The sequence below is a fragment of the Candoia aspera genome, chromosome 6 (assembly GCF_035149785.1).
Source record: "Candoia aspera isolate rCanAsp1 chromosome 6, rCanAsp1.hap2, whole genome shotgun sequence".
Taxonomy (NCBI): Eukaryota; Metazoa; Chordata; class Lepidosauria; order Squamata; family Boidae; genus Candoia; species Candoia aspera.
In genome coordinates this window covers 45543349-45567722 of record NC_086158.1, presented here as the reverse complement: position 1 = coordinate 45567722, position 24374 = coordinate 45543349, and the positions used below count along the sequence as shown (strand labels likewise).

At 36.8% G+C, this 24374-nt stretch overlaps 1 protein-coding gene across 3 annotated transcripts; it reads right to left on the bottom strand.

The window, feature by feature from the left end:
* Positions 1–12: 12 nt before the first annotated feature.
* LOC134499990 (claudin-15-like) lies at positions 13–14913 on the bottom strand. 3 transcript variants are annotated; one of them, XR_010068188.1, is made up of 7 exons: positions 14542–14631; positions 9259–9313; positions 7710–7874; positions 6074–6155; positions 5291–5392; positions 1220–3274; positions 13–972 (listed from the first exon to the last, which is right to left on the bottom strand). XR_010068188.1 is itself a non-coding variant. In XM_063306961.1 (5 exons), the coding sequence occupies exons 1-5, from the start codon at positions 14783–14785 to the stop codon at positions 3175–3177; spliced, it is 693 nt and encodes a 230-aa protein (XP_063163031.1). In that variant the 5' UTR covers positions 14786–14913; the 3' UTR covers positions 895–3174. The 3 variants fall into 3 exon arrangements, 1 of the variants encoding a protein (XP_063163031.1); XR_010068187.1 differs by lacking the exon at positions 9259–9313 and having other exon boundaries at positions 14542–14913; XM_063306961.1 differs by lacking the exon at positions 9259–9313 and having other exon boundaries at positions 895–3274; positions 14542–14913.
* Between the last annotated feature and the right edge of the window lie 9461 nt (positions 14914–24374).

The window sequence follows — 24374 nt, the reverse complement described above, 5'->3', positions numbered from 1 at the left end:
AAAGCTGAAAACTTGTTTAAAACATGTATTTAATGTAAGTTTGCTTCAAATGTGTTCTGCTTCATCTATATATTTTGACAATGGTAAATAGGCATTACATACATAAAAGTTTTTGTTCTCATTCTCTGTATTTTTAGGACAGCATGTTCAGATGCCAGTAATAGGTGACACACAGCTGCACAGAATGGATAGGGAGTAATATATACAATATAAAATACTTAATTTGGATTTATCATTTCAAATAAATCTACCCTTATTTGTAATTTATATCTCTATTTATTTACAATATTTGTAGACCACTCGAATTGAAAAGACTTCGGGCAATGCAAAACAAGGAGAAAACTTTATTAATTAGACCCATTAAAACATACAATCATATTACAATTAATACAATTGTCAAATGGTCACAGACAATCACAGGTCAAAAGCTTATTAAAATAAATGGTTTTCAGGGGCTTTTGGAATGCAAGGAAGCCCATACAAATACTTTCACGTCTCACTGTTCAGGTAGTGGTGGACTACAACCTCATTATTCTTGATGCTAGTTAAGTGCTGTCCAGTGGTTTATTACCTCCATTTACCTCAAAAACACATCAGCTTGAGTACTTGGCATATTTGTTTGAAAATACCAGTGAATGGTGACCCTTCATTTTATAAACATCATTTTAGGAGCACTCTAGCTTGTAGGAGGCAAGTTAGAAAACTTCTCTGTTATTAAACCTTAATAGTGTTTAAAGTGAGAAATACTGTAGTTTGGGAGAAGAGAGAAAGCCAAAGTGATCAACTTATCTCATACTAACAATTCTCCACTCTAATCTCCTGTTTTTTCCATCCTAAATGAAAATATCTTCTTACTATTGGTAATATTTCCACTCTTAAAATGGTTACTTTAAAAAAAAAAGTTATTTAAAAGTTTCTTACATTTATTTATGTGTAACATACACTTTGCTCCAAAACTCTTGAAGACTGTACCTGTCCTAACAGTCAGGAATCACGCTGAGACGAGGAGTAGGTCTCTAGTGTTTATTACTGCTACATAAGACAGAATCCTAACAAACTGAAGAAGCGTGAGAAAAACCCAGACAGATAAACCCCAAAAGTTAAGGCGGGTCTGATCTGTGTCTCTTTGAATGGCTGCTTAATTCCTCAGTACTACGCATGCGTTTTCCCCCCTGGATAGAGGCCCCCCCCTGCTCGCCATCAGTACTCATGACAGTACCAGCTTTTGTATAGAAGTATTCTACATACTAGCCTTATTTCCACACTGTGCCCTCTGGGTTATGCTGAGAACTCAACTGCTAGAATTCTCAAGCATAATGAGAATTTTTCATTGACTGGAAATTTTGATATTTACATTTTTGAGGAACACCAAGTGGAGATAAGATTGATACATAGTTCTAAACAGCAGATGTTATAATCATGTAACAAAGTTTACCTTCCATCTCTGCAAGATTGGTTTAACATACAAATTATTATAAGGCAATATGTATGTGAAGCACTTTGGACACAGTGCCTATAGATCTCAGCATAAATTTCACTGAATTCAATAAGACCTTCTGTATAAAATAGCACTGAAGAGACTGTATCACAGATGGGGAATCTTAGCCCCTAAATATTCTTAAATTGCACTTCCCAATAGACCCAGCAAACATGGACAAAAATAAAAGATGTTGGGACCTGTTTTCAAATCACTAGTTCCAGTCCCTGCTTTGTATAAATTATTCTAATTTTATTTATTTATTTATTTATTTTCTGTTCTGCCTTTATTATTAATATATAAATAACTCAAGGCAGTGAACATACCTAATACTCCTTCCTTCTCCTATTTTCCCCACAATAACAACCCCGTGAGGTGAGTTGGGCTGAGATACAGTGATTGGCCTGAGGTCACCCAGCCAGCTTTCATGCCTAAGGTGGGACTAGAACTCAGTCTCCCAGTTTCTAGCCCGTTGCCTTAACCACTACCCCAAACTGTCTCTGGAACCACTTTGGTGTAATAATTAAATGCACTTAGCTAGAAACTGGGAGACCATGAGTGGCCAGCTGTGTGACCAGGCTACTCAAGGTCTCCCAGCCATAGGAAGAAGGCAATAGCAGGCCACTTACAAAAAATGTTGCCAAGAAAACTGGATGGTTTTGTCCATGCAATCCCCAGGAGTCAATACTGACTTGATGGCTATGTATGTATGTGTCCCTCCCTCCTTCCTTCCTTCCTTTCTTCCCTCGAGATATGCTTGAGAAATCAGAATTAGTTCCTTCTCAGATACTGTTTTTAATATACATTTAAACCCTCAATCCTCCAGAGTTCTAAGTAGTTTTATTCTGGAAATCGTCATAACTTTATAAAGTCCCCAAATAATATGACATAGTACATTTAACAAACTAGGAAAAATATGTCATTTTCCATGATTTTGTGGTTTAAATAATTTTCATGAGGAAATTTTACATACGCCATAATGTTCATTTTAATATTCAACCCTAAAATGAAAAACTACTTAAGGGCCTTTCCTCACTGTTGAGCTGAAAAGCCATTCATCTACACTTGAGTGGGCAGAAAACTATACCAAAGTTTTCTGAATCAATTGCCAATCCCTTGCCTGAACTTCTCTCCAAGCTTATAGGTGTGGGTTACAAACCCCAATGGATTTTGCACATCTTGAGTTTGTTCTTTGTGTCAGAATAGAAGGAAAATACAACATTAAAACCAATACAGCAAAGGGCAATTTAAACTTGTCTCACTCTTTGAGGATAAGATGATGGCAACATCAGATATTGCCAGGGCATAGTGCCATGAATAGGCATAAATGGGAGAATGCCCTAGGTAAACGTTGCAGAGGAAGAGGTGTGTTAGGGCTGTGCCAAAGCATTAGACAAGGGTGCTTCACAAACTGTTAAGCATAAGTAAAGCCCCCCTCCATGAAAAATTAAAGCATCACATTCTTTGGAAGGCTTTGCAGCTGCTTCAAGAGCTATTTCTGGTAGCTTCTGTGTTGAATGTGAACATATACAGTCACAGGCAACTGGGGAAGGCTTTTGAAAACAGTTGCAAGCCTTCCAGAGGGTGCAACAGGTGCTTTAAAACTTGAACGAGGGATAGGTTATGCGCACTAGCACACTTTGCAAAGTGCTATTTTGTATTGGGTTAGAAAATGTAAATACCTCTTAAATAAAATTTTAAACATAATCTTTGGCAGGTGTGACCGTCTCAGCCTGCTTGATGTAAATTTGCGGTTCATTAACTGTTGCTGAAGCTGCATAATGATATCCATGGTCTCTGTAATTAAAAGTAGATACAAATACATTACATTCCTCATTCTCTCTATTTAATATAATTGAGCTAGACGTTATCAAATACACATACATACACACATACCATATTTCATGGCTGTGCTAATGCCAATGGCTTTTAAGATCTCTTGGCTGTATTTGTATTTATATTTATATTTTAGTTTTTTGGTATTGTTTTTATTGTTTTATTGTTTTTATTGTTCGCCGCCCAGAGTCACTAGTTTGAGATGGGCGGCTCTGTAAATTGAATGAATGAATAAATAAATAAATAAATAAAAATATTGTTATGCGAAACTAATAGGACAATTTCAAGGCCACTAGGATTATCAAAGTTTATCAAGAACACTGCTTCAGACATTAACAGCCCAGTCCAACAAGGGTCATACATTTGTGCAAATAATTTGATCAAATAAGTGTAGCTGAATACACTAAGCTATTCTCAGTGATTAAAGAGCTAGTATAATGTGGTTAGATACCCCACCTTCCCATCCCTGATCATTCAAGGTGGCTAACAGAAAAATCCACATACATACGTGCTAAATATATAATCAGTCACATATATACAGTAATTAGGCCTCACTTTTGATTCTAAACAGTCTACATTTTCAGTGATGAAAATGGAAGATGTGACAGAATTTTAGTTTACAAATACACAGAAGGCAGTCAAGACTTAATGCTGACCAGAGGACTAAATCTTTTTGGCTAATGGGCAAATAGGCATTCTCACAGTATGTTTGGACTTTCAAAGAAAATGCCTGTGATAAGTGGCATACCCATTCACAAAATGGCTGCCAAAGTGAGTTTGGCCAAAGGCAAAACAGCTTACTAAAAGGTGAACTGCTCTGGCTACTCTCAGCATCTGTCTAGTTCTATAATGTTCTTATATTCTTTTTCTGGGCAGGTGAACAGATTTAGGTATGACAAAAGCAACAAATTGCTGTCACCATTTTCATTTTCTAAGAATATCTACAGAGCTTACATGGAATCCAAGGATAGTCTTGGGAATCAATGTGATTCTGAAGGCTGGTGCTTTCCTATGGAAGCTTACCAGCTTTTTTCAAAATAAAATCTTTTAGCTGTACACATTGATGCCCACAGTACCACCACATGGAAGATACCAAGTATACTAGAGTGTTGCTGCGTAATGTGTGAAATAGCCTGAATCTTCAGAAGAGAAGAAACAAATGGCTCCAGCCTTCTCAAACGAAATATTAAGCCTGATCAACTGGAAGATTGCCTTCTCTTACCCCAGCACTGGGAGACTTCATGGGGGAGCTATTGTTCTTCTTGGGGAGAGTGAAAGGATGGGTATTTATATTCAGAGCTCAGTTGCTTTCACTTGCTTTGCCCACCCCAGCATCAGAGGTCATCTGCGTCTTGTCTTGTCTGATGCTCTCTTGTTCTGAGATTACTGAGTTTTACCATGAGAATGGTGAAAACCCTGATAAAGTAGAGGATCTCTTCCTACAGGCTGTTTGAAGTGGCTTGTGATTATATGCTTCATTTTTCTACCTTTTCCTATTCAGTGAGTATAAGGAATCTTTTTCATTACCATTAATTTGCCATATGCTTATTTAAATTTGATATGCTTTAAATGAATTGAAACTGAGTTAATGTGGTAGTATATTTAATATAGATTGATATCTCTAGCTGAATGGTCTATTGTGTAAACATAGTTGAAATATTTATTTAGAAATACAATATATAAATAAATTGATTATGACTACATATCACAGGCATGGGGCCAAATCTCTTATAATCCAATCATATTCATGTCAGTAAGCAAGCCCATTATTTCACTGGGACTCCCTGCATTTTATATTATTTCACTGATATGACACGTTCCTTTTTAAAAAAATATTCACAAAAGATGGAAAATGGGTGGGATTTTTTACTGAACAAAGTACACAGCACACAGCTGGATCTTTAAGATGCTCTGTAGAATACTACAAACCCTATTTATACCTGCAATTTTTTAAGATGAATAATTCATCTTAAATACCTTTGGTTTCCTTTGCACGATGACCACGTCAACAGCATCCCACCAACTATGGAAAGAAGGGAACCAGCCCAACCTAGATACAGTGCATATCCCAGTTCATATCTAGAATAAAGATCATATATATCATATTCATCAAACATCACATACAATCAAATACCTTCTTGTCATACATTACAGTACTGGCAGAAGACAAAAGTGGTATTGGGGAGAGGAAATCTCAAAAAACTCCAGGTTATTGATACACGGGAATGGAAGAATTAAAGAGGCTTCCTTCCTGCATAATTGGGATTAATGCAGACAAGTGGGATAATCAAAATAGGGCTGTATTGTTATATGCCATCTGTATTACAAATATAAAGAATGATGAAGAATGATGAAGAAAGATGGTGAGCCCTTGTTTCCCATGCACTCTGATATGCCCAAGAGACAGACATCAAGTATTGAGAGAACAAAAACCAGTAAGTTATTGAACCAATAATACTTCCTTCTCCAGCCTGGGCACCTTCCAGATTTGTAAACTTCAACTCCCAGAATCCTCAGCAGTGGTCAAGTTGAGGAAGATTGCAATAATGCATGATAGCATTATTGTTAATTGTGTTAATCTTTGTGAACAGACAAATCAAGAAGCCTAACACAAGTTTAATTACAAACTTATAACAATAGATGTGAATTAGCACCCACAAACCATACAATGTTATCCTCCATCCATTTTAGTAATGCTAAAACCCTTTATTAACTGCAATTACCAAACTGAACTAAAAATACATAGATATGTTAACTTACTTTGTTCCAGCATATAAAGGATCAAAAAACTCAGCTGTGATATTTGCTGCATACCATGAAAGAGCAACCATTGATGAGAGACCTGGCCAAACAGTACAGATTAGTGGATGAGTGATTCCACATCAGTATGTATTAGGACCATGCAAATCATTTGATAAGACATTCCACCTGCAAACAAAGCACCTTCTGGATCTGTTCTGAAACTACAAAGCTAACCTGGATGCTTAAAGATTGGAAGAAGCTGCTTCAAAGTTCACCCAAGGTCTTTTTGTCTTGCTTGGAAGATACTTTGCTAGAGGGGACCTAGAAGAGGGTTTCATTTATAAGCACCTTGTGTGATTTGTACAGACTAGTATGCATATACAATCAAGTTGTCACATGGTTAACAAAATTATAACATCTGAGGAAAGCTGAGTCATGGATTTAGTGGAGTTTTTTAAATTCAATTTTTATACTTTTACACGAGAAAATTAATTTTAACAGAAAATACATATTTTTTTTCTTTTCCATTAAAGACTATGGATGTGACACAGCAGCCTTCATTTTAGAACAGAGAAAGCTGGGATCTATTTTGTAGGAAGTGCAGAATACAGCTTGAGGCAGATACACATTGAGCAGAATTAGTGAGCTTTTCAGCAGTGGCTGAGACTTGTTTTCTGTTCTAAACATGATCTCACATTCCTTCTACACAACAGTATGTTTCTAACTCCCCTCCCCACCAAACAACAACAAACCTTTCAAATTCAGCAGAATTACAGACAAAAGGAAACAATCTATCCTCTTAACATATACTGTAGCTACTGGTATATTCAGATCTATAATCTTGACTTTCTGACAGCATCTCCTTGATAGTTAGCAGCAGAATTTGGCACCTGGATAGGTAACTTTGGGACCTGTATCTACTGTAAAGTAAATTATGTAAAACATCTCTTTTTGACCAGGCAAGGTTTTAAAAAGTGGCTGAAGCAGCCTTTGTCTCTGGCTGGAATAAAATACATAGCACAGAAAAATAAATTCTGTAGATTTAATGTCTGAACCACATGGGTATAACAACCTCTCTGATAATGGAATTTTGCTGAATCTGCCGTCCAAGAGAAGAGAGAAATTTTGCTGGGATAAACCTTTGAGTTTCCCTATATGATCAATGGATTTTAATCGCTTAAATCAGCTTATTTTGAAGCTCAATATTGCTGATCTGTAGCCTAAGTGTTTTCTTGGCCTTATTGACCAGGTATTAGCAAAAACTGCAAGAACACAATTTACTTATAAAGTTCACCCACTGTTTAGATCTGGCCAGGGTTTTTCAACCTTGGCAACTTTAAGTTGTGTGGATTTCAAGTCCCAGAATTCCCCAGCCACTGCTGGCTGGGGAAGTCTAGGAGTTGAAGTCCACCCAGCTTGAAGTTGCCAAGGTTGAGAAACACTGTTCAAAAAGATCCATTTACTGCTTTCCAAACCACTCTAAGTAACTTTTCAATTAACCTACTTTCATGGGGTTTTTTTCTCTGATTCAGCCCCTGTCCCTTACTTGATACAGATCACAAGGTCCCCCAAGAATCCAGGCAAGAATAAATCACCATATTTCTATACAGCTTTGAGAAACTTTCCCTGCATAAATGTCCATTATATTTCTCACCTGCTAAAATGAATACCATTCCACTCATTATGGAAATCCTTGCTTTTGTTCTTTCATCATTGGAACCAATCTGAGTGCATTTCAAACCAAGCAATGCCAGCAGAGTCCCGCCCATACCCAAGACAAGGGATGTAATCATCAGGGCTCGGCATGCTTGAATAAAAGCTGCAGGAGAGAAAAATTGACCAAAGGTGTTGATTTTACTACAGAGCAAATGACAGGTTTTGCCTTTGATTTGTCTATTAATCAAACTTGATTTGACAGCAAAGATGGGAAGACTGCATATTTCTTAGAAATCTGATTTGAGGGAGGACAGTATTCAGAATGCCATTATGGCTTTTTAATGTTCAAGCATCTCTTGGTGTCAGAACTATCTATTATGATGTTTCAAATGACTTTCTGTGTACTCAAGTACTTCTGATTCATGAATAAAATGTTGAGAGAGAAAAATAATATACTTGGGAAATGTACAACCTTTTCCTCAAGGAGATCCCCAGCCAGAGTCATTTAGGTAGGAATATAATATCTTTTTTTCCCTTGCTTTAGGAAGGGATCACTGAATTTATCATGGGACTTTTCACTACCCCCTATTCTCATCTCACAACTGTTTGCATGTCTAGCAACCAGCACACTTCAGCTGATGAAAGCAGCAAAGACAGGGACAGTTAAAAGACCTGGAAGGAAGCAAAGGGTTAAGAGAGTGGATATTCAGAAGCAACACCAGCAAAATTATTCCATACACCAAACTCCTCACTATTTGGTGGTCTTTTTACCTGAGTAATTTAATTTTTGAAGTTATACTTCTTTCTCCCACTGGTTTTTCAAAATCTTACCAACTTTTCAACATTTCTCTGGCAATTAACAAATTAACTGGAAGTTCTATCAGACTATGCTAATAACAGGAGGAGGATTAAAAACAGAATTGCTTTTAATGATAAAACGAGAAATGTTGCCCTTTGTAATGTTTCATAAAATAATTTATTAAACTACTACAGCTATTAAAAGCAGTTAGAACACAATTATAAATCTAATGACAAGGACAAGTAACAAAGAAATCAGCATAAGTCACATGATTTTTCTTTATATAATAGTCTCCTTATTATGTGATAATCTAATATTATCAGTCTCTGCTTTAATGAGCTCGTAATTCCCTAAGGTCTACTGAGTTATGGAGGTTTTGTTTTTCAAACATCAACTTACCTGGCAGAAATGTCAAGGTTAAATCAAGGTTAATTTAATTTGAAATAGGAAGTTGTTTTAAATAAGTCAGGTAGGCTACCCAACCCAGTATTTTCTGTTCTCATCTGAGATCAAATCTCCAAATCCCAGGCCTTTCTCAGTTCCTTTCCACAGAAACAGAAAAAACTGAACCCGGCTGAGACTTTCTGCATGTAAAACACATACTCTACCAAAGATCTATAATTTCACCCTGCACTCCACTCCTTTGAATTGCAGAAAACATAACCTTATCTCCGTCACTCAGATAAAATGTAAGCAAAGTACCATAATACACAATGAGAAGGGAAACTTGTAGTTCAGTTGGTCTCACCTGCTGACCTATGGAGCATCCCCTGTCCTGATCTGGGGTTGTTCACAGGCTGACCCTGAAAAAGCAGAACCCACTCAAAGGAGTTTGCTCAGCAGACATTAAGTCACCTCTTTGGTAATAATGAACTGCAAATGTAGCACTAGGCAAAGATGGCAATGTTTTATTTGACTGTCTCTAGCAAGTGTGAGAGAACTTAAATATTAATAAATTTAATATGTCATTAATTTGTAAATGGGGATGGGAGAATGAAAATGACAAATGCCTGCTACCTGGAATAAGTCATCAGAAAAAATAGAAAAATAAAGATTTGCAACTTTGACTAAGAAAATGTGCTTAACTAAAATTTCTGGAAAACCTATATCATTACTATGAACCTTGGCATCCTGTTGTCTGCTGTCAATCAAAAAGAAAATGGAGGGCAGGGGGGATAAAGCTACAAGAGTAATTCTTGGCTTTCTGGACTCAACATATAGGTGACTAAAGAAAAGCTCAACAAAAGTCTTGGAAACGAGTTTGGAGCTTCATCTTTGGGGAAGATGTGCCTGGCTCACTCTTCTAGAGACTATGGCCTGGCCTGGTAAAAAATTGAGCTCTTTGGAAGACATGGCTGACTGTATTGGTCACCTGAGCCCACTGCAATACCACCCCCTCAAAAGGAGGAGGTTGATAGGTTATCCTTTAACCATCAGAAGGGCAAATACTTTGGCAGGAACAGCTACTTAATGGCTACTCCCCTTCCCCATTCTCCCCACAACAGAAACTCCTCTGGCTTGATTTTCTCTCAAGGGAAAAGCAAGACTGGGAAAATCTGTATTTTGGAGGGAGAAAGTATCCTGGGGGAAGAGACTGAGAAGAGGAAGGCCAGGGAATCATCTGCTTTCCTCTGCTAACACTCCCACTCTCTCACAGCCATTATTCAGCAAGCACATATTGGTAGCACTAATGAAAATTTAGAGGTCAAACAAGATTTATTAAGACATTGGAGCAAATTGTAAGAAATAAAAGAAAAAGAATCTGTTTCTGGGAGATATTTTCTCTAGTTTAATCAAACCTTTCTTACTGATATTTTGAGTTAAAAGTCTATTTTTAGTATGGATATAACTTTGCCCCTTAAAATTTCATTCACCAAGCATTTGTCCTTCTACTAGACAGCAGTATAAATGTCTTTTTAAAAAATGATCCTCCTTTTGGAAGTACAATCGAATACAAAATATATTGAATTATGTGCAAATAAATTATTGTTTCTTCTAAAATTTAGAACGTGAATCAGAGGAGCAGATACAGGAAGCAACTGGGACAAAATCAATGCAGCTCTCTTTTTAAATTAATTTTGTAGTAATTGCTCACAAAAATTATTACTATCTATTTAGCCATTTGTAGCCTTAACAAGTTGTGTATATACATCAGTAATGATACTGTCCTGGTGGAGATTATTTCTGCTCATGCACAGCACATGACTTTCACCCCTTTCCATCAACTAATTTATTGCAACCTCTATGCCGTCTGTCACTAGCTACAATAGAAAAAAAATATTGGGCACTGCTGGCGGGGGCATGGATAGGTGTAGGAGGCAGGATAGATTATTAAAGTCAGCTTCACCAGCATGAACAAGCACTAGTGCCTTCTACCACCACAAAGCTTGTCATTGGATACAATAATTTATTTTCAAAAAAAATCTATGATTGGTAGCCTGGATACCAATAATTACAACCACAACTGCCAAGGCAGCTGGCTATTTAGAAGCCTGAATTTAGTCACCTTTTCAGAGTTTTCAGGATTCAATGTGTAACTCTGGTTACTGATTTGATTTGCCGAACTGGCTGCTCCAACTGTGTTGCGCTGTAACATGTAAACCTGCAGTCCAGAACATTTGGAGGCATCCAGCTAGGTTACCAGGAAATGTTAGACAAAGTTTCTATTTATTAGTGTTTTTTCTTGATTTGGTCTTCCTGTTTCCAGAAACTGTGTTAAATTAACCAAAACAACCTTCTGATATCACAGAAGAACTGGACTCTGAAAGTTTATGACATACTAAACCTATTAGTTTAAAAACTAATAATGCTTTTTTCAGGGGGAGGGCAGATAAACCTAAATGAATAGCTCCCCGGAAAGTTGTAAAATCTGTGTTGATTTTGTTTGGTGTTTTGCCACTGAGTTAAGCATTTGCTTTCCCCCCCATGTATTTATTCTTGTTCACTTTTTATATACACCAACTAACCAACCACATTTGTAAGAGTCTAAATATAAATATGAAAATTATGCATACATAACGTTTTTGATACATAGAAAACAAATGAGGAAAACTGGTAGAAATAGATAGCTTGGCTATGGGCAAACCTGAAGGATAGTACTTATCTGTTGGAGCAATCTGATAGTAAAAGTACTTATCGCATGAACCCGCAATTATCTTCTGGACATTTCACTGAGTTTCAGGAGCAAGAAGGAAATGTGTATGTAGATAGATAGAATAATAAGCTTTCCTCATGAGCACTGAGCAGATGCCCTTCCTGGTGTAAAAAATCAACCACTGCCTGTAAATTCTGGAAGTTGTATTCTAATCCATTCGGGGGGAACCAGTGGGATTAGTTGCAAAGGACTGCTTTAGGAGATACATAGGTAAATAGCTAATCTATCATTACTGATCAGAACAGTGGCCTCTCTGAGGGGGAACTTTACCAGCATATTAATAGCTGCCTTTTTCCCATGTCTTTCTGAGATAATGTTTTGTGGTTTTTTTCATTCCACTTCACTTTTGATACAGTGTGATTAATGTAAGTTATAAAAAAGTAAAAAAGATCTATGCAAAGTCACTGCTTTTCTAGAAATGCTAGTGGAAGAATCTTCTATGCTTGCTCACCACATGCAAAAGACAGCTGAAAGTTTTTAAGTGACTACTTCAGCATGGTTCTGCCATCCTGCAACTTCAGCAAACAGCCTAGCTCAGAAGCATTTTATCAATGCCTTGATCAAAGACCTTACTGAGGCTTCACCCAGCTTAGTAAATAAGTAAAGAATAATCTATTATTTTGTCTTGCACTTAGGTTATACAGGAAGGACTAAAAATCAGCATAAAATACTACTTGGTGAATACTTGTGTGTCTGTTGCCCCAATTTTGCAAGGCTTAACTGGGAAGGATAGAAATGAGAAAATTAGGCCCAGCAGAATAATAGAAAAGGTCCCCAGTTCAAGCTCCAACAACTTCCATCACAGAGGTATTACAGATAACCAATCTTTCTTCTCCCAATCCCTTTCAAACCAGTTTAAAATGCATCCAAAATTGATCTGGGCTGTTTTGCCTATTTGCACTTTTATTTGGATGAAGTCTTATACTTGCAAATCTAGGGCTCACCAAGAATTGCAACTTAATCTTAGCCTGCCTCTTGTTAGGCAGGACATGCAACATGCATATTTGCATCAATCATATAGATCCACTATGTCACTATAGCCTCTTTAAATGCATTGTAAAATAATGCTTTGAAATTTGTATGTAATTGGATCAGCTTGTCTAATGCCCTACTTGACAGCCATACTTAACACTTTGATTAGATGCAAAGGTCTCAGTGCATGGGATGATGATATAAAATGAGCATGATCAAGTCAGTCACAGGAGTGGGTGGGATACTCTGCCTCTTTCTTCAATTTGGAGGGAGAATAGAAGCTTTAGTATTTTTCTTTGCTTTTTCAAAGGTATAAAGTTATTTTAAGGATTACAATGAAGTTTTTGTTTCACATCTCAAATAGGTGTGACACTGATGAATTTTGGAGACTGCTCTGGAGCTGGAGAGCTACATGAACATTGAACGCACAAGTTGATCATCCTGCTTTAGATAATTCCAAAATAGTTTGTGCCCTAAATTCAACAGAAGAAATCACAGGCTCATTCCACCTCCATTCACTCAGCCATGTCTGGCCATTACATTACAATTTTGAGAACTCCAATTCCTGCATATCTAGAAGGAACCAAGATGGGACACATTCTAAGGCATGCTTGTAATTTTAGTTAGAGGAATCATTTTCCATTGCATATATATTCAGAAAAAATACATGCCCAATTATTAAAGTGCACATATGAGAGGATGCTATTGGGATTAATTTGTTTTTCTAGGCTTGGTCTTAGGCAAGCCTTTGGTCTGAAATAGCAAAACTCATCATATCTCTTGAAAATATGGATAAAACTGAACTTTTTGTAGTAAAGGGCTAGCAGGAAAGAAGAAAAAACCCACATTAACCAATTATGCACAGAATGGTTGGTTGGAGTAAAAGCATCCCAGAAAGCTGTATGGATACATGCAGTTGATTTGAAGAATCTGGTGCAGGCTCAGCAATTTTTCTACAAGGTTTGTTTGTTTGTTTGTTTAATACTTATCCTGCCTTTATTATTTTTATAAATAACTGAAGGTGGCGAACATACCTAATACTCCTATTTTCCCCACAACAACCACCCTGTGAGGTAAGTTGGGCTGAGAGAGAGCGACTGGCCCAAGGTCACCCAGACAGCTTTCATGTCTAAGGCAGGACTACAACTCACAGACTCCTGGTTTCTAGCCCAGTACCTTAACCATTAGACTTCCTTCCAATAAAAAGATGGAAAAAATAAAGATGACAGTGTAAATTCTTAAGGTTCCATCATTCAAAAGAAATTAATCTCTATAGTATTGCTTCTGAAGAACCATTTGGGAAGGTGAGAAGTAAATAACATTGCAGAAAAACAAACCAATAGCTACAAATCTATTAAATGCATGTAAACAGCCAATTTGTAAATATGAAATAATCCATTATGTGCTTTTAATAAAGCAGTAGTGCAGATCATTACATCACTAATAAATCAGATAACTCTCCCCCGTTTCATGGACACAAGATTAGTCTTTACAGGCACAATGATCTTTTGTTATACAAAGCTATATCCTCATCACAAATCAATACCAACCATCATAAATCTGTTGCTCTTTTTTTCCTTTTATTTTAAGCCTAAAAAGTTTTATACTCCCTCTCTCAACATAAAAATTTAAATTTCTAATACAGAGAGAAAAAAGTTATATGGACTGTTCTTTATTCACTTTTTGTTTTAGTATTTATAATTCCTATGAAATGGCAAGAATCTGAAGGTAAATCAAGCAATCTTCCTCCATAACATAGCAACCTCTTTGGAGTGAGGAAGCTTTCATGTTATTTTCTGTTCATAACATAATGTAAATATAGATACCAAATGTAGATTTTTTTTCAATCCAGCAAACTATTTCACTGAATAAATATGTGAACATGCGCATCAAAGAAAGACATACCAGGAAGTGCCAGAAGACTATTAAATGCTTTGCAGTTGGAGATTCCAGTACTTTCTTCTGCACAGCTGTGCCACAGGTTTTCATACAAGGTAGAGGTTGTGATGACATTCCCGAAAACAGTGGAGACTTTCCAATAACTATTTGATAGAGTTGCTCCAACAATGACCCATCCACCCAAAGTGAATATAAAACCACTAACTTCCAGAATAAGAGACATAGTTGAAAATATTAAAACTATATGCATCTATTTCATGATTAAGGTGAAACATGAGAAATTAATATTTCCCATTAAAGGATCCTTGCAGTTCTTACTCTACTGTCCTCCAAAATGAAGCTATCTTCGCTCTTTGCTCAGTCACCTCAACGATAAGATTTGTAGTACATTGCTTTTAATACCTGGGGGAGTGGTCTGAAGAAAAGCTGCTAACCAAATTGCAATTACTAAAGAACATATGTTAATTATTAAGTTTATTGTAAAAATTGGGGGGGGGAATTTCACACATATACATCAATCATTCCAAACTATCACACTCCTGCAGTAATGCTATAAGAGAAATGGTACTAGCAATTGGCAGAATGAGACAGCTGTCCCCAGTGGCAGATCTTGTTAGGAGAGGAGACATAGTGTTGGGAGGGCAACTTTTATGTACTACATAATCTTAAGCTATGGAGGAAGATGAAGAGGAGGTATGTACGTATTACTTTTCCAAACCAACACAATCATGCAACTTTCATTGGTGTACAGGAATAATTACAAACTTAGAGTAATCATAAAACAGCCACAGTATAATAATAATATATTAAACCTATCGTCAGAAATGCTCAAACATAACTAAATTATTAATCCTATCAGCATGTATAGGTGGAAAAGTATAAATATAGATTGCTATTTTGTCTTTTCTTTTCAAAACTGCTTCTGGATTTAATCAATTACAATTCAAGAAAACTAGATTCCAAAAGGAACCACTAAAAATGATGAAGATGAACTTTAGAGCACAGCCCAGGGAAAAAAGAAACATAATTTGACAATATTACTGCAACATTTCTAAATTAGGTTTGCGCACTCATTTATTAAACTTCTAAGGATATATCAATCCTTACTGCTATTTCAGTAAGTCCTGCCATTTAGAAAAATATTTTAGTAATGGTAAGAGTTATGGGATGAAGCAACCTAACCGCTTCCTTCTTTTTTCTCTTTTGTATCCTCTTACCCTTTCACAGAAACAGGTTATGCAAATAGTATTAAAATCCCGTAATGGACAAATACCAGTTAAACCAAGATAAAAAAAAACTAATGTCCTTCCATCTGGACACACATTGAATGTCTCCTGTAATACAATAAATCTATTTGCATAAAAGTTGAAAAACATTTATTTTAGAAAAGAAATCAGTGACTGAACATTAGAATTAGAAGAAGCCCTATAAGATCGTATTATCCAATCTAGAAAACTAGATTCTAAAAGGAACCACTAAAAATGATCAAGATGAACTTTAGAGCACAACCCAGGGAAAAAAGAAACATAATTTGACAATATTACTACAACATTTCTAAATTAAGTTTGTGCACTCGTTTATTAACCTTCTAAGGATATATCAATCCTTACTGCTATTTCAGTAAGTCCTGCCATTTAGAAAAAGATTTTAGTGATGGTAAGAGTTATGGGATGAAGCAACCTAACCCCTTCCATTCTATCTCTTCTATGATAGAATGTGTCTTTAAATGGTTGTTCTAGTAGTCCCCATCTACAGTTTTGGGAGAAAGGTCATATGTCAGTGGTACAGCATATACCATGTATGCAGAAAATTTCTCATTAAACTCTGCCATGACCAGGTAGTTCAGGAAATATCCGTCTCAAACACTAGGATGTTGGTGTTAGTCAGTGTAGAACTTATATGGATCTCCACAGTCATAAGCAGCTCTTCAAGGTTTTTAATGGAAGCTCATACTTGATTTCAGCAGCCATAGTTTTGCAGCAAGGGCACTTCCATAAGGGTCTTTGCACTGTTCAGAAAGAACTGGAAGTGTGAAATGGCAGTGAGGTAAGCAACTACACACTGGAAGAAAATATTATCTGTCCTGACTATCTCCCTCCTTCTTGAAGTCAGGGCACCACAGTATAACACATCACTTCTTCACCAGGCAAGCAAAAAGAGTGGAGGGCATCTTTTGAAGTGCTCTATCTTGCAGCAACTGCCAGTTTTTTTAAAAAAAACCTGACACCTCCCACCCCACTCCCACCCAAAATCACAAAGCACCAGGAGCAATTTAGGGATGTTTTGCTTGAGGAATGCTGATTTTTGGCTTTCCCCCATGGGGCAGCTAGGTTATCTGTTGTGCTCAGTGTTTCAGGGTCTGCTATAGTGAGAACACTCATATGAAGCAATTTCTCATAGTTTTCTGAAAAGTTTGTGATGTGAGAACTCTGGCAAAACAGATGCGTCCTACGTTAAAAGGAAGCTTAGTGGTTTTAAAACTAAGATGGGACAGAGTTGGTTTGCACACAGTACCAAGATAAATAGGTTAATGATCTGGTTTATGGAAACTTCCTCCTAAATACTTTCCAACTAATATCCCTAAAATTTGGAACTCAACATTGAATTAAATATTACAGTGAAACTTTATTATGCTGAATCAAGTGGCAGAACAATTACTTTTCTCATTGTAGAAATTACACTTCTGGTCTAACAATTTTGCTGGCCTTCTGTGTTATATTATACTCCAGCTTCAAGTATCTCAGAATCTTTATTGTTCATTTGTTATGTGTTTTGTTTTTCTGCTACATTTGGGGCATTTCTTATTTGCTCTCCTTCAAAATTTCAGTCTTGTGATGTAACAATGGGGCTATTACAGTATATGAAGAAGGTTGTTACACCTGACTGTCACAAATCCTACTACATACTGTACATGGCTGAAGCTGATTCTGAATAGCTGGAAACTGTAATTTTAATTACCCAGTAATAGTCCTATCAAAGTGGTTCTGAAAGAAGTTAACAAACTGAATATAATACTTTGGTAAAATAAAAGAAAACATTACTTTCTCAATAATAATGAGTACAATGTGGTGAAAACCTATTCCTATTTAAAGCTGTCACAGACCATTGTGCTGTCTTCAGGATCTAGGTAAAGGTAAAGGTTTCCCTTGACATTAAGTCCAGTCGTGTCCGACTCTAGGGGGCAGTGCTCATCTCCGTTTCAAAGCCAAAGAGCCAGCGTTGTCCGTAGACACTTCCGTGGTCATGTGGCCAGCATGACTAAATGGAATGCTGTTACCTGCCCGCCGAAGCGGTACCTATTAATCTACTCACATTGGCATGTTTTCGAACTGCTAGGTTGGCAGGAGCTGGGACTAGCAATGGGAGCTCACCCCGTCACGAGGATTCAAATCGCTGACCTTCTGATCGGCAAACTCAGCTCAGCAGTTTAACCCGCAGGGCCACCACGTCCCTGTTCTTCAGGATCTAGTTATGGTAATATTAACCCTTCGATAAAATGATTTTAGCACAGACCAGCCAGCCATTCCTTGGGACTGTTCTAGGCCTGGATTTCCTGCACTGAGAAGATCTGACATACAAGACCCTCTGTAACTCTTCACTTTTGCAACTCCCTTTTTGTATGTGGCATACATGTTATACTTGGTACACTCTATTGTAGGCTTTCAGGGTATGAAGAAAGAATGCTAGGACTATTATATCTGGGCTACAAATCTGGATAACCAGATAATAACCAGATATATAATCTAGATGGCCGGAAATAAATACAAAAGCTCTCTTTGCTGCTAAAGAGAGCATCCATGCTTTTGCAGTTAAAATAACTCTAAAAAATGCAACTTTTATTGTTATGCTCTTGAGCATGTTCATTGCCTTTCTTAAGAGTCTGAATATTAGAGGCATGCTTCATAGTTTTCTTCACTTTTAACCCATTAAAAGTTAAGTTTCCTGCAAGAGCTCAACTGCTGATGACTACAAGGACACCTCCATGTTGTTTTCTTGGCAACAATATGGTTCACTTGAGCGAGTGTACCCCAATCAGCAGCTGACTGTAAAATAAATCATGACCCAGTATCTCTTATAAAGTGTTAACTGACTTCACAATTATTGATTTGTTAAGCTTATGGATTCTTGTGCATCTATGCTCTAATCTCAGGGCAAAAAGAATAGCTTGACAGCACATGATTAATATGTTTATTTAAACAGAGTGATAAGAGTATGAGACAAAGTCTCTACAATTAAGGCATAATTAGAATGTGGTTAAGGATACAAATAACCTATTCAAACTGTTAATTTGTGCTGGGATCACTTTTTTGATTTATTGTAAGGGTTCAGATGCTGAAATATAATTATAGAGTCACCTAAGTCTCTGGGAAAAAATGAAAAGGAATGTGCTATCAGCAACCACAGAAATTGTGCTTGCTTTCTTTTCCAGAAAAACCAAAGACAATTCCTGGATGTACTAACAATTTATCAGATTCTAAGAGGATGACACAGCAACAAATATATAGCATTAGCTGGAGATACAGAATAAGTGATGGCAGGATATCAATATACAAAATGTATGAAAGGATGAAATATTAGAACATACTTCACAAAACTGCCAAAGTCCATATTCTATTTTTCACTGGGGTAAAAGGAATTTAGTCGGAAACACAGGAGCGGCACTAGACTGGGGAAGGCAGATCTACCATTTGAGTTTCAAATATGGCAACTTTTGTGACTGAAAAAAATCTTGTAAAATAATAAGGAAAAGTAGATACAGTATGAAATGCCTATTATCATCCTTGGCACCTGCTATTCAGTAGAAGTAAAATACGAAGTGGAAGGTACATACATCAATTAAATTTCATAGCTGGCTACACTAACATAGATGTTAGGTTTTATAAATCAGTAAAATATTTTCCAACATTTCAGATGAAGGTAGCAGCACATTTACGACACCAGAGTCTTCATGCTAAAGCTCATTGCCCGAGCCTCCCACTCAATAACTGTTCCACTCTACCTTTTGTAAATAGTATCTATGTTCTATTCCAAGAACCAATCTTTTCAGAGCTTGCAGCAGATTTGAGGGCCCCTTTGGCACAGTGGCCCCAGTGTCTATCCCTTTGAATAACAAGCTCCTGGCCTAGATTGTGGTTACGCTGTTACTGCCTTCTCTAGCAGTGGCTGATGAGACTACTCAGGCCCTCTACAAGGCATGATAGTAAACCTAATATGACATCAATTGGAGCCAAGTCACTACTTACTTCCTACTGCAAATGTGTTGCTATCTTGCTACTGCCATATCAGTCTGTCTAAAAGAGAAAGAAGCTGGCAGCATTCCTGGGGTATACAGCCACACTAGCAGTGGTACTCTTGACAATACAAGGGCAATGTTGCCTTTGCAGGTAGATATCAGCTACAGCTACAGCTGAATCGTACATGATATACAGTTCCAAGCAGCTGCTTGAGTATCCTAGATGTATAGTTTTCCACTGAATGAATAGGCTAAAACAGGCTTGCACAACTCATAGAGGGGAAAGGGCCACATTGATAAATTAAAAATAATTGTGGGTCACAAAGGAATTAGCTAGTGTGCCAATCAGCTCTTTGGAGGTTAGCAGCACAGCAGCAAGGGACGTGGTGGTGCTGCGGGTTAAACTGTTGAGCTGCTGAGCTTGCCGATCGGAAGGTCGGCGGTTCGAATCCACGTGACGGGGTGAGCTCCCATTGCTAGTCCCAGCTCCTGCCAACCTAGCAGTTCGAAAACATGCAAATGTGAGTAGATTAATAGGTACCGCTTCGGCGGGCAGGTAATGGCGTTCTGTGTAGTCATGCTGGCCACATGACCACGGAAGTGTCTACGGACAAACGCTGGCTCTTCGGCTTTGAAACGGAGATGAGCACCGCCCCCTAGAGTCGGACACGACTGGACTTAATGTCAAGGGAAACCTTTACCTAGCACAGCAGCAGTAATGGAGTTGGTGGCTTGTTAAGGCCTTGTCAGCTCTCTAGGGAAGACCAGACTAAGAAACCAATTATAACAGCTATGGTAACAGAATCTTCCAAGTCTGAATGTGCTTCCCCCTTCCCTCACTTTATTGTTGTGTGAACTAGGGAGGGGCTTGTCTGAGATGTTTTCTCAAATTAGTTTCTTGGAATGGGCTCAAGCCCTGCTCATCTGACCATTTGCCTTGGTAGCAGCTCTTTCTCCTGTCCTTTAAGGCCATTTCCTATAGCCTCTACAGGCCTGGAGGTGCTTGGCTGTGTGTCTTTGGGGCGGTGGCGGCTCCTTCCTGGAAGGAGTGACGTTTGGTGGCAGCAGATTTATTGAATTTTCAAAAACGCCGGTAGGCTGTACAAGGCTGCTTGGTGGGCTGCATGTTGTACAGGCCTGGCCTAAAAGGTGTTTATTTTTTTAAGTCAATATTGAAAAAAGTCCAGAATATCTTTGAGCAGATTATTAACTTTTCAAGCTGCAGCTGGTACAGAACACAGTGGGGCAGGCAGTTATGCTTCACAATCAGTGTGCAATAAACCTCTAGCCTATGAGCTGCATTAGTTGCCAGTATGTTCCAGGTTCAATTCAATGTGCTGGTAGCTACCTACAAAGCCCTTCATGGCATGGGACCAGGTTATTTGAAGGACCACCTCTCCCTAATTATGTCTACTAGTCTCAAAAGTTCTGGCAGGAGAGGCAAGCTCTGGGCCCCATCTATTAGGGAATGTCATCTGGTGAGACACAGGAAGAGAGCCTTCTCTGTCATGGTGCCTACCCTTTGGACCATCAACCACACACCCCCAAGATTAGATTGGCCCTGACCCTGCTGGCCTTTCGCATGGCCTTAAAGACATGGTTTGTCACCAAGCTTAGAGATCCAGATGCATGACAAAGCCTGTGTAATGGTTATGTTGATTTGTCCTTTTGTTTTATCTTGGTTGCTAATTATGTATTCTTTTTATTGTTATATGTTGTTATATGGTATGTTTAACTGCTGTTAGCTGCCCAGAATCACGTATTTGACGTGGGTGGCCAAAATTCAATCATATTTTTAGCATTAAGTGAAGCAAAAATATTTGGAAAGTGTTGGGGCAGAATTATAATATGGAGCTGCTTTTCATAGTACATTTACACTTCATAGAAAATTGCAGATGCAGTTTCTTTTGGAATTTATGGGCTAATTGGAGTATTAATACTTTACATCTTCTTACTGCCAATCAAGCTTTTAAATTATCTGAAGTATGGCAGAAGGAATTTGAATTGTCTAAAATTGTAGAATGGCAATATATTCAGTTAAAATGTCTTTTGATTTCAAAATTTATTCCAGACACATTACCAGCATCTAAAACTCCTGAATTATTATTAGCACTTGAACATGTTTTAGAATGTTCCAAATCTACAATAATTTAAATTGTCTAATTAATTATCTAAGACTATTATCCAGGTGGATATGTTTATTATATAAGTTTCTTAAGACTAATTCAGCAAAATACCTTTTTCATGTTTACTGGACATTTCAGAGAATAATTTCATTATGCTGGAAGTGTAAAATGATGCAGGGGACACTTACACATATAATATGAGCTTGTCTCACAATCGTCTTATGCTGGTCAAATATTCATAAGTTTGTTCATAGGATTTGGAGAAGAATTATATGATTTGACGATTATTTTTCTATTATGGAAAGACAACTTCACCCCAGATTTATAATAATGGATTTTATGTACTCCTTCTCTGCTTACGAATTGGCTCTTTATCAAAATAATGGAAAGGCTGATCAATATTCCACTGGGTGATCATGACAGAGTTTAAAAAATGATCTTTTTTCTATATTTATTGTGATCTCTTTTGGGATTTTTTAAATTTATTTTTTTTTCCTTTCCCCTTTTTCATCTTTTTCTTATTTTTCTATAGTAAAGCAAATATATATATTTTAATAGCTCCAGTGGTTCCCATGAAGAACTCCAATTTTAATGTTCACATAAATGTAAACTCTTTAAAATTTAAGTTCTAGAGACTTTTAGAACTTATTAGGGATGGAATGATTAATGCCTTTTCTAGCATTTCATACTAAAGAATTCAGTGAAACATGCAAAACATAAACATGCACATGGGACAGATATCAGAATATAGGAAGACTGGCGTATATGCATGTTCAAACAACAAAGATAAGGAAAGCCATAGAGTGTTTATATAATTCCACTCTCTATCTATTGGCAGTGCTGACATTAATCAAATGAAAGCAAAGTATATTATTTCTATTTGTTTTTTCCAACACTGCCAAAGTTTTCATTAACAGATAAGTATTACTGTTACTGAATCAGAGAATTTACTTTGATCTATGAAAAGTTAATTTCTATAGATTTGCATAAATATTCTTTCATGCATTTTGGTAACATATAATATTAAATAACCATATTGCAACTTCATACTGTTAAAAACAAGATAGCAATCCATCCTTTTATATATGAAAAACACAACTTACTGTCTAAACTTAACAGGGAGTACAATTTGTTGCACTGAACGGAACCCAATGAAGTAGCTTCACAATTCATCCACAGACCTTCATATTTCCAATTTGTAGTATTGACTGTACTAGGTATTTTCCAGTTGTTGGATACAGTAGTAACAAGTAAAAACATAAAACCCAGAAAAATAAGAAGCAATGCAGGTATTTGAAAAGATGTCAAAGCCATTCTTCAATTTAAAAAAAAGTAATCTTTGAAGCAGTTTCCTTCTCAAATTGTGAAAAAAGAAGTTGATGTTCTGTTGACAGCAAGCAGATAATATGTTAGTTATTTAATATTTATATTAAGATGGAAAAAGAAAAAAGTTATTCATCAAAAGTTATTCTCACATATAAAATGTTGATTCAATTAATATGTTTCAGTTCTATTATAAAATCAATTAACTAAATTATAATATTTAAATTATTTAACTAAACTGCTTGAAATATGTAAATTTAAATGTCCAATATAGTATCATTTAAAAATATATTTACTTTGATAAATCTACTGTTTTTAACTCCTATGTAGCCCTTCTAGTCCTGAGCCACATCAGCAAACTCTGAGAATCAATTTGCAAAATTTAAGTAAATGTTTAATGATATTTTAAGATTCTTTGTTCCAAAAGTCAAGGCTTCCCAGCCAGGTCATTGACTTAATTGATCAAATGAGGGCTGCAATCCTGGACATATCTGCAAATAAAAACTGCTGGACTCCATTGTACTTCTGAGTAAACATATGTGGAATTGCATAGTAAAGCTCCAGATATTTTATGATCTCCAAAAAGGAAAGTTGTTCCTATTTCTATTTTTCTAACTGTGCTTTCTAAGATAAGAAATTATGTGGTATTCTAAAAGTCTATGGGCTAATTTATTCCAAATAGTTATACAGCATAGGAAATTGCCACTTCTCAAAGTTTCTTCTCAGATCACTAAAACTTATCTAGACCATTTCAATTTGTTGGGATGTTATATATAAGTTATCATATAACTTATATATATCAAACTGCTCAGAGTCCCTCTGTGGGGGGAGATGGGTGGTTGCATAAATTTGAGAAATAAATAAATAAATAAATCATGCCTGATAATGCTATATAGTTTTATCCCAACTCATGGAAATGTGGACAAGTGGTATAAATATGGAGAGATAGGGACAGCCATTTTGGGTCCCATTGACCTATCCCTTCCAATTCATTCTTTGTCCCAAACCTTCAATAAACCTGATCATGCAGGGTATGGCTACCCGATGTGGACTGCAGAAATCTGGATGACTACTAAATGACAACAAAGAGCTAGAGTTTTCTGTATTTCTTTGTGGCCACATCTAGTAACTATTCAGATTTTTGAAGCCTAGATATG

Excerpts from the sequence above, each read along its gene's own strand:
- LOC134499990 (XM_063306961.1), bottom strand. The coding sequence starts at position 14,785 with ATGCATATAGTTTTAATATTTTCAACTATGTCTCTTATTCTGGAAGTT. Across the intron at positions 5,393-6,073 it reads CCTTTATATGCTGGAACAAA|ATATGAACTGGGATATGCAC; the intron begins GTAAGTTAACAT and ends TCTTTATTCTAG. Across the intron at positions 3,275-5,290 it reads TCGTGCAAAGGAAACCAAAG|AGACCATGGATATCATTATG; the intron begins GTATTTAAGATG and ends TTTTAATTACAG.